Source organism: Henckelia pumila, chromosome 3, assembly GCF_033568475.1.
Source record: "Henckelia pumila isolate YLH828 chromosome 3, ASM3356847v2, whole genome shotgun sequence".
Classification (NCBI taxonomy): Eukaryota; Viridiplantae; Streptophyta; class Magnoliopsida; order Lamiales; family Gesneriaceae; genus Henckelia; species Henckelia pumila.
In genome coordinates this window covers 74818763-74830171 of record NC_133122.1, presented here as the reverse complement: position 1 = coordinate 74830171, position 11409 = coordinate 74818763, and the positions used below count along the sequence as shown (strand labels likewise).

Sequence of the window (11409 nt, the reverse complement as noted above, 5' to 3'; positions counted from 1 at the left end):
TGTAAGTCACCAAAGAAGGAAGGAAAGAGTTGCAATAGTTGGTTGGTTAGATGCAAAGTATTAAAATGATAATAGTATATGTATTGGTATTGGTCTAAAACAAATAAATAAAATAATAATAATAATGGTAATCCAGGCTGTGGCCTCCACCCCACGCTGTCTCATTTATTATTTATTATTCTCCTTTCTTATCATTTCTCCATTCCAACTTCTTCGATCCTTCCGCCGCTCCTATATATAATATATATTTCTCCCCCTATGTAGATTCCGCTACGCTACGCGATTCCATCGATCTTTGAAAATCTTATTGAAGGGTTTATTGCAGGAAAGAAATAATGGCGGAAGAGCATGGATTCCAGCCCCAGGCGCCCGAAGGCCACAGGATGTGCGTCAATAATTGCGGCTTCTTCGGAAGCCCCGCCACCAAAAATATGTGCTCCAAATGTTACGGCGACCTCTGTCTCAACAAATCAGGGGATTCTTCTCCCATGTTCTCCACCCCTTTACCCTCCTCTACGCCTACGCCGTCGTCTGCGGCGGTGGTTCAGATGAGTCCTTCCGCGGCGGCGGAGGAGGAGATTACGACGGCGGATCCTCCTTCTCCTCCGTCTCTGGCGAACAGATGCTCTTCTTGCAGGAAGAAGGTGGGGTTGATGGGGTTCAGGTGTAGGTGTGGGACCACCTTCTGTGGGACCCACAGGTACCCCGAGAAACACGGCTGCAGCTTCGATTTCAAAGGCGTAGGCCGGGAAGCCATAGCCAAGGCCAATCCGGTCATCAGAGCGGCCAAACTGGACAAGATGTAATCTCAGCCGTACGATGGTTCTCCTTGTAAATTTGTATGATTTTTATTTTTAATTATTTTATTTAACTTTTTAGCAATTTATATTCTTAGTTTGTAATATAGAATTTATATTTATATTCGTATATTAAAAATATATATGTCCCATTTTAGGATTTCATTGTCTTGACTCTTAGTTCGGTAAATAAATCGATTTGATTCTTTATACTTTATAATATAATATAATAATATTTACCCCTACCATTCAAACTCTTTAATTTTATACTTTATTAGCAAGCATTGGAAGCAGAGGTCGAACTCAGAATTATCGGTCTCGCTCATCCTAATTAAGTTGTTTGGTTTGCTTTAAACTATCTTGTCTATGATTTGATCTTGCTGCGGTGTATACCTAAATTGTTCTATCAATCTTAGAAACCAGAATTGAACTCGACCGCCTTACGATTGGTGCCGTCTGTATGTGGGAAGGGGAGAAGAGGATGGGTTCGATGAAACATGATATAGAGAAATTCACGGGTAAAAATTATTAAATCTTTGGAGGATCAAGTTGCGTGCGATTCTTGTGCAATAGGGTCTGGATCCAACACCGAAAGGCAAAGATGGGGCAGAGTCACAGAGATCGGATGATTTGAATTCAGGATCAAATCTACCTATCGCTGCCTATAAATAGTCAAGCGGATTTCAATTTAAAATGCAGAAATAAAGTATTCTCTCTCGTTCTCAATGCATATTAGAGTGTTTTTAGCCATGTAATTGAAGGTTGAGCTATAGAAAGGTGCTACCGAGATCATAGAGAAGTTGTGCTCGAGTTTTGGGGCTTTTGACATTAAAAGACTGATTCGTCCTCTCTCGGATGTGCTCGGAGGATTACGACGGACGTCTGTTTCCCAGGATACAACGATAAAACCCTGTAGTCACCTAGCACGAAGGTACTACACCGGCAAATTGAAATTGTACCGTAACGATATCACGTAGAAGCTCAAAAGCGAGCACTGGCAGGAAACTTAGTGGCTCGAGAATGAGCAGAAAAAGAAATTCATGAACTGAAACTAGCTAGAACATGCACGAGCAAAATAGGAGCCAGGATGAGGCAGAGCATGCACGAGCAGAAGCTTCAGAAGTATGCACAAATAAAAACGTAGCTGCCCAGAAATGATGAAGATAACAGAAGCATTAGCATGCACGAGGAAAAGGCAGCAGAAGCTTAGAAAATTATTTCATTCAGAGTGTGCAGTACTGAAGGAATGAATTCTATTACATATACATGCATTCTACCGACACTTTACTTTCCAGACAAGGTAAAGGGCTACCAGCAGCTGGAATAATGAATGTGGAGGGACCATGTGAATAAATGAAATCCAACAGAGCACATGGAAGGCAAAATAATGAAATAAAATCCAACCGAGCACATGGAAGGAAATTAATGAATTCCATTCACATCTAAATTAGTCCAACAATCCCCCACATGAATGAAATTTGAAAGATAAACTATGATATATGTGATAAAGTTTAATAGTTGAATCCTGCATAGGATAGGTAGATGTTATTCTTTGAACCTTCCCTTGTGAAAGTATAGTAATTCACTGGTTGACAGTAGACGTGATGTCTTTGAACTGCACAACTGTTTTAGTAAATTAAGATATACTTCACACAGGACTCTACCTGATACAATCCTGTTCTCATGATTGTGTTTGTTTGGCCATGAACACACGCCTGGTGATAGTCGTGTTTTGTTTGCATATTTTGATGTTATTTTGTTAGTATTTTGCATGCATTCATTTGCTTTTGCTCTTGTTTTATCTTAGTTTTGTAATTTGCATGCATTTAGCTTCATAACATATTTTCGGGTTTAATGTGTAGGAGGTGTCAAAGTTGAAGAAAAGGGAGGCAGAAAATCGAAGATTTTTGGGCGCTCGAGCGGATGAACTTGAGCAATCGAGCGGCCAAGAAGTTTGAAAAACAGAGAATTGCATATTATTGAGCGATCGAGCGGCCGTACACCAGCGCTCGAGCGCACGAGGCTGTTAGGGAAGAATTTTGTAATTTTGGAAACTCTTTTATTTTGTACTCTAGACTTTATTAGGCTTTTAATTCCGTTTTTGGGGGATTATTATCAGATTTTGGACAACCTCTAAGGCGGCTAGGTTTTATTCTTTTTAATATGCTCTCAAGTTTTCTTCTCTTCTTTTGAATTTTTCTTGAGTTTTCATGAATCGTTGTAGCTAAATTTTATACTTGGTTGAGGGAGACGAAACCTTGATATAATTTATTCATGAGATTCGATTTTCAGTGTTTAATTCTTGTTGAATATTGATTTTTGATCTGTTTTATTTCATGTTTGTATGCGAGATTTTAGGATTGGACATCTTAGGATTTTGTTTTGCAAATGATAGCTAAATTAGAATTCAAATCCGTAATTGTTTGAATCAACTAATTTGCAAAGCGACTACGTTTGATATTTTCTGTTGTTGAATTTATTAATTCGTAGGATCAATTATTGACTAGGCTAAATACAAACTCTGGTGTTTGTGTTGTCTAGATTTAGTTTTACTAGTTTGAAAGCTACCGTAAATTTAAATCTAGATAGCTGGAATCCGGGTTAATTTATTGGTAAGAGTTAATTTAGAATGCTGTTTTCTAATCACCTAAAATAAAGGTAAAACAGGAATTTGATTTTTAATGACGAATATTTAATAGGATTAATTTTTTTAGGGAATCGATGATTGAATGAATGAATATCAAGGGTGTAGTCGACCAATACCAAGTCTCATCTCTTATTGATTTTTTTTCCAGTTTAATTTTTGTTATTGCATGCTAGTGGTTTTAGTAATTTTTAATTTTTTAATTTTCAGTAGTTAATCCAAAACTCAAAAATCCCCTTTAAGGTTGTTAGAACACATTAAATTTACCTTTTCTCGTGGGAACGATCCCTTCTCACACTACTACATTTTTCGTGGTTATCTAATTGAGTTGGGTAATTTGGCCGTGACGTGACTAAGCGCTACCAAATTTTGGCGCCGTTGCCGGGGAACGGTGTTTAATTTATTGTGTTATATTTCTTTTTATTTTGTTCTGTTTTATCTCATTCGCGTCTCTTTTTTTTGTTTCTAGTTCTCTCTTGTTCATGCTTTCAGTAGATTTTGCTGAAGAAGATTTTCTCTACGACCCGGACATTGAAAGAACTCCGTAGGCAACAACACGAAGCCGCTGCTCGAGCTGCTTTTCCAGAAGAAGAAGAGATGGTTGCTAATGCAAATCTGAGTCTTCGACAATTGGGCACTCCTGACCCCAATAAACAATCTTTATGCATTACTTTTCCTACTTTAGAAAATAATGCTACTTTTGAGCTCAAATCTGGATTAATTCACTTATTACCTTCCTTTCATGGTCCTGCAGGTGAGGACCCGAATAAACACCTGATGGAATTTCATGTGGTTTGCACGAGTATGAAGCCCCATGGAGTAACAGAGGAGCAGATTCAACTGAGGGTCTTTCCTTTCTCTTTAAAGAGTGCTGCTAAGGATTGACTGTATTACTTGCCCTCTGGTTCTATCACGACATGTACGGAGATGAAAAGAATCTTTCTGGAGAAATATTTCCCAGCCTCTAGAGCTGCGAACATCCGGAAGGAAATATTTGGAATCAAGCAATACTCCAGAGAGTCATTGCATGAGTATTGGGAGCGGTTCAAGAAGCTTTGCGCCAGCTGTCCGCAACACCAGATAAGTGAAAATAAATTGATACAATTTTGCTATGAAGGTTTGTTACATCATGACAGGAGTATGCTAGACGCAGCCAGTGGAAGATTTTTTGTGGACAAGACGCCGGCACAAGCAAGGAACTTGATAGAGAGTATGTCTGCCAATTCACAACAATTTGGCACCATCAGGAACGAGCATATACTGAAAAAGAACAACGAGGTAAATGTCTCTTCCCTTGAACAACAATTAATTGAATTGACGACTCTTGTGCGTCAGATGGCTATAGGGAATGGACAGACTACAAAGGCATGTGGGATTTGTGCTGCAGTGGGACACGCTACCGATACGTGTCCCACACTTCAAGAAGAGTCAGTTGAACATGTCAATGCTACTGGAGGATTTCCTGGACCACCACAGAGGAAATATGATCCCTATTCCAACACATACAATCCCGGTTGGACGGATCATCCAAATCTGAGATATGGGAACCCTCAGGAAAATCAATCGGGGCCTCCAGCACCACCGTACAATCAAGCTTATAGGCCACCGTACCCTCAACAACAGCAGCGACCTCAGATACCAACACCGGGTGAATTTCTCGAAAATATTGTTAAGGATCTTGCCACTAACACTGTAGATTTTCAACAGGAAACAAGAGCAAGTATCCAAAACTTGAATACTCAGATGGGACAACTCGCCACCGCCATCAATAAGTTGGAAGCACAGCATTCTCATGCTTTACCATCTCCAACAATTCCGAACCCAAGAGAAAACGCAAGTGCGATCACTCTAAGGAATGGGAAGGAGTTGAAGATCAAGGAAAAAGAAGTGGAGGCTTCAACCAAGGAGAAGCCACAAGAAGAACCGAAGGCGACTGATGGAGAAGCATCTATGAAAGAAGCGCCAAGAGATAAGTTTCCTCCACTGTCTGAATATAAGCCTGTTGCCCCTTTCCCCTTAGCACTTAAGGAATCTAGAAAAGATGAAGGGATAAAGGATCTGTATGAGACTTTTTGTAGATCTGAGATGAATATCCCGTTGTTAGATGCTATTAAGCAGGTACCTCGATACGTGAAGTTCTTGAAAGAATTGCTCACAGCAAAGAGGAAACAGACACTGAAGGGTTGTCAAAAAGTGGAACTTTGTGAGAACGTATCTGCTGTGATCCAACGAAAGTTGCCCGCAAAATTCAAGGATCCACGTATGTTTTCTATCCCATGCACTATAGGGAATGTTTGACTTGAGAAGGCCATGTTAGATCTAGGAGCATCAATTAATGTTATGCCATAGTCTATTTATGCATTCTTGAAACTTAGTCCATTGAACAAAACTGGAATTGTCATTCAGTTAGCGGATAGGTCTAATGCATATCCTAGGGGAATAGTAGAAGATGTGTTGGTGCAAGTGAATGAATTGGTATTTTCTGTAGATTTTTATGTGCTAGACATGGAAAACGGTGATCATAATAGTCATATTCTGTTAGGCAGACCATTCTTGAAAACTTCCATGACCAAAATTGATGTTCATAATGGCACACTCACTATGGAGTTTGATGGCGAGGTTGTGAAATTTAATATTTATGATGCCATGAAATTTCCTGATAGTGATGATTGTGTATTTTCTGTTGATATTGTGGATTACTTGGCACAAGATTATTGTGAGCATGCAGGAAAAGATGATCTAGAGGTGGCTATTATTGCACCCACTCAGCAAGATGATGGAATTGGATTCAGCGAAGAAGTGAAGGAGATTAAGGGGATGTTGAATAATTCACCTGAACTACCCCAGTCAGGTAATGTCTCTTATTTATATTTACCAATCTCTAATACTCGGCGCCTTCCATCTGTTTTGCAGGCACCAGTGGTCGAATTAAAGACACTTCCAAACCATCTTAAGTATGTTTTCCTTGGAGAAGGAGAAACATTACCAGTCATCATCTCCAATAGTTTGGAAGCCGACCAAGAGGAACAATTAGTCAAAGTATTGTAAGAGCACAAGACTGCTATTGGGTGGACTATAGCAGACATCAAGGGAATTAGCCCTTCAACATGCATGCACCGAATTTTGATGGAGGAAGGAGCGAACCCCTCACGTCAGCCGCAGAGAAAGTTGAATCCACCTATGATGAAAGTGGTAAAGGCTGAAATTCTGAAACTACTTGAAGTTGGGGTCATCTACCCAATTTTCGACAGTCAGTGGGTCAGTCCGGTTCAAGTGGTACCCAAAAAAACCGGAATCACTGTGTTGAAGAATAAGGATGATGAGATGGTTCCCACCCGTATTTAAAATGGGTGGAGGGTTTGTATTGATTATAGTAAGCTTAATGCAGGAACCCGAAAGGATCACTTTCCTTTACCATTTATTGATCAAATGATTGAATGTTTAACATGTCATCCTTATTATTGTTTTCTTGATTGATATTCTGGTTATTTTCAGATTGCTATTGCGCCAGAGGATCAAGAAAAGACGACATTCACTTGCCCGTTTGGCACCTTTGCTTATCGACGGATGCCTTTTGGACTTTGCAATGCACCGGCCACTTTTCAGCGGTGTATGGTTAGTATTTTTTCTGAATTCATTGAGCATATCTTAGAAGTTTTTATGGATGATTTTACTGTCTATGGTAATTCATTCGAAAACTGTTTGTATAATCTTGTGCTTGTCCTTAAGAGGTGTGTCGACACCAACTTAGTCTTAAATTCTGAAAAATGTCACTTTATGGTTGGGGAAGGTGTTGTATTGGGACATGTCATTTAATCTAAGGGAATAGAGGTAGATAAGGCTAAAATTGATATTATTCAGTCCCTCCCTTATCCCACATGTGTGCGGGAAGTGCGTTCTTTTCTTGGCCATGCAGGTTTCTACAGAAGGTACATTCAGGATTTTGCTAAGATCGCATCCCCCATGTGCAAGCTGTTGCAAAAAGATGTCCCATTCGAGTTTGATGAACCTTGCAAAACATCTTTTGAGAAACTCAAGGAATCATTGACATCTGCACCAATAATCGAACCACTGGATTGGAGCAAGCCATTCGAGATTATGTGTGATGCCAGTGACTATGCAGTTGGCACTATTTTAGGACAAAAAGTTGGGAAAGCATCGCATGCTATATACTACGCTTCACGTATCCTGAACGATGCCCAACGAAACTACTCCACCACTGAAAAAGAGCTTCTAGCAGTTGTTTTTGCATTAGAAAAATTTCTCTTTTATTTACTTGGTACTAAAGTTATTGTCTATTCTAATCATGCAGCTCTTCGTTTTCTGATGGCAAAGAAGGAGGCAAAACCAAGGCTGATAAGATGGATACTCCTTTTAAGCGAATTTGATGTGGAAATAAAGGACAAAAGAGGAACCGATAATCGAGTTGCTGACCACTTGAGTCGCCTGGTCCATGTTGATGAGGAGCTGAATTTGCGAGAAGAATTTTCGGATGAGCAACTATTTTTAGCAAGCGCCGAATTACCATGGTATGCAAATATTGTCAATTATTTAGTGACTCAAGGGTTTCCTTCTGAATTTTCCAAGGCACAAAGGGACAAAGTGCGGAGCGATGCAAAGTATTATGTGTGGGATGATCCATACTTGTAGAAACACTGCGCTGATCAAGTTATACGTCAATGTGTACCCGCAAGCGAGGTAACCCCTATCCTCACGTTTTGTCATTCTTATGCATGTGACGGCCATTTTGGAGCAAAAAGGACCGCAAGAAAAGTGCTAGATTGCGGTTTTTTCTGGCCATCTTTATTTCGAGATGCTTACTTGTTCTGTAAGTCATGCACTCAATGCCAAAAGACAGGTAATATTTTCCCAACGTAAGGAGATGCCCCAGCAATCTATTTTAGTTTGTGAAATCTTTGATGTTTGGGGCATCGATTTCATGGGACCCTTTCCTAGTTCATATGGATATATATATATATATATATTGCTTGCTGTGGACTATGTCTCGAAATGGGTGGAAGCAAAGGCCACCCGTACTGACGATTCTAAAGTTGTTGCAGAATTTATCAAGCACAACCTTTTCTCTAGGTTTGGGATTCCACGAGCTATCATCAGCGATAGAGGTACACACTTCTGCAACCGTACTGTGGCGAGTCTGCTTAAAAGGTACCATGTGACGCATAGGATCTCCACTACATACCATCCGCAATCCAACGGTCAAGCTGAGGTATCAAATCGAGAGATTAAGTCCATCCTAGAAAAGACCGTGAATCCAACAAGAAAGGACTGGAGCATGCGTTTGGATGATGCCTTGTGGGCGTATAGAACCGCATTCAAGACGCCGATTGGGATGTCTCCATATCGGCTGATTTTTGGAAAACCGTGTCATCTGCTAGTGGAATTGGATCATAGAGCCTATTGGGCTATCAAAAACTTTAACATGCAGATGGATGAGAGCGGTGCGCACCGAAAGCTGCAGTTGCAAGAGTTGGAAGAGATCCGAAATAATGCTTATGCCAGCTCAAAGATCTACAAAGGCAAAACAAAGGCATTCCACGACCAGATGATCTCTAGACGGACCTTCGAAGTCGGTCAGAAAGTTCTGCTCTATCATTCACGACTTCGGTTGTTTCCAGATAAGTTACGTTCACGTTGGAATGGACCGTTTGTTGTAACTAATGTATTTCCTCATGGTGCAGTCGAAATTCAAAGTTTGGACACCTCCAAAATATTTAAGGTGAATGGCCACTGGCTTAAATACTACTATGAAGGAGTCCAAGCAAACATAGGAGGGGACGAGCATGATCACTCTCGATGCTCCGCCAATTGTCGACTAAATCGCGGCATACAGTCGAGCTATAGACTGATTGCAAATTTAGCGCTGGCTGGGAGTCAACCCAGTGTTTCTCTCCCTTTTGTTTTTATTTGTTTTTTTTTTTTGTGTTGTGTTGGTTTATTTTTTCTTTAATTCGTTATTCGGAAAATTTTGGAAAATTCTGCAAAAAAATATTTTTTAGGGCGCGCTTGATCGCCCGTACTCGCGCGATCGAGCGCCCATTTTTTCCGAATTCTCTGCCCCTATTTTTTAGGGCGCGCTCGATCGCTTGTACTCGCGCGATTGAGCGCGCGTCCCTGGGCGGGTATATTACTCTCTTTTCTTTCTTTTCTCTTCACTTCTCTTTACCCCTTCTACTCACTTCTCTTAGAACCCTAAACCCCAAAATTTCAAATTGTGCAATTTTCACCAATTGTTCCTCCTATCTTGCAGGTATCATTCCCGAAATTGGATTCCTCACCACTTTTCTCATCTCTACTCATCCATCATCTCATTTTGCTCAGAAACACCGGAATTCCAAGTGCACGCCAACTGTTCGATAAATTACCCCGATCAAGTTTCTTGCTATTCTTACACCATTATGGGCCCGAAAAGCACTCGTGAGCGCAGCGAATCTTCTCACCAACGAACAAGGGATGATTCCGATTCACTCAACCTTTTCGGACGTTTCGTAAGCCAAGCCGCTCGAGAGAGATACGATCATGCGAAAACCCATCGCTCCCCTATTACTGAGAGGGGTTTTGCTCTAATGGGGTACGACAACGATGTGGCTAACCAAGTCGTGAACCGAGGGTGGGGGCCATTTTCTCGACAACCATCTCCGGATATTGTCCCTATTGTGAGGGAATTCTACGCCAATGCTGCGGAGCGCATGGATAGCAAGGCCTTCGTTCGAGGAATTTTAGTTTCATATGCGCCCCAAGATCTGAATAGCCTTTTGGAGACGCCCGACGTCGACGATAGTTTGTACCAGAGCCTAGCCTCCGCCCAGATATGGACGAGATCATTAAACAATTATGCATGGCAGGGGCTGCTTGGCAAGATCCTGTCATGGTTCAGTGCTTCAAAGAGAAATATTTATATATGAATCCAGCCACTTGGTACATTTTTGTATCTCGCCGTCTGATGCCTATTTCTCACACGAGCGAAGTCCATCTTGAGAGAGTCGTGCTACTTTACGCTCTTGATCTCAATCTACCGGTGAATGCAGGGCGAGTAATTCACGCACAGCTGAGGCATTCCATCACTACCAGGACATCGACTCTTTTCTTTCCGATGATTATCACGCAACTGTGCTTGCACGCCGCTGTACCCCATCGACCCGACGAAGAATGGTTGCAACCCATGCGCCCAATTGATCACGCCACTGTTGATGCCAAGCGTGCATATCGGATGAGCCAATTACTAGTGGATGATCAATTCATACCGGTCCCGGATCTTGTACGACCTCCGCCACCCCCCCCGCCGAACTACTACTGTCACTATTAGGGAGTTGGCCCATCAGGCTTAGTATCAAAATTCCTTCAATACCGCTGTAGCCTCGAATTTTCAGGCATTGGACTTCATTTGCCGAGGCATTTCAGAGCGACTCGGGATCGACCCTACTACGCTCCCACCGGCTGTCCCATTTCCATAGCCTTCCGACTTTCATGGTGCCAATCTTGTCCTTCCTCCTGAGCATGAAGAGGAAGACGCCGCCGACCATTGAAACAGGGGAGTTTCATTTTGCATTTCTACATAGAATTTTTTAAATTTTGATAGGTTGTATTTTGTGTTAGCATGCATTGGGGACAATGCTTAGTTTAATTTTTTTTTTGTTTTTGGGGGGGGGGGGGGGGGGGGTTTCATGGCATGCATTTTGCATTTTGTTTGTATTGTTTTTTTTCTTGTGTTGTTTTGCATCGTATTGTTGTTGTTGTCGTTTGTGTTGTCAAAATTCATAAGTTGAGGATGAGTTGTCGACCTATGATGAGATAGTTGAAAAATGATGATTTTTTTGAAAAATTTTGACTTTTGATTGGATATGAAAAACCAGAGGTTGTTTGTTGAATATTTTAAGCACGCTTGTTTAACCAGTGAAGTGTAGTGATGTATTAGATATCGTGGATGTCTGTTGCACCATTGCACGACAA

At 41.1% G+C, this 11409-nt stretch overlaps 1 protein-coding gene across 1 annotated transcript; it reads left to right on the top strand.

The window, feature by feature from the left end:
- The first annotated feature begins 218 nt into the window (after window positions 1–218).
- On the top strand, window positions 219–3024 carry LOC140887430 (zinc finger A20 and AN1 domain-containing stress-associated protein 4). Its single transcript, XM_073294674.1, has 2 exons — window positions 219–839; window positions 2660–3024. The coding sequence occupies exon 1, from the start codon at window positions 336–338 to the stop codon at window positions 804–806; it is 471 nt and encodes a 156-aa protein (XP_073150775.1). The 5' UTR covers window positions 219–335; the 3' UTR covers window positions 807–839; window positions 2660–3024.
- The last annotated feature ends 8385 nt before the right edge of the window (window positions 3025–11409 follow it).

What these genes read in the sequence shown, in the direction of transcription:
- LOC140887430 (XM_073294674.1), top strand. Translation starts at nt 336, where the DNA reads ATGGCGGAAGAGCATGGATTCCAGCCCCAGGCGCCCGAAGGCCACAGG.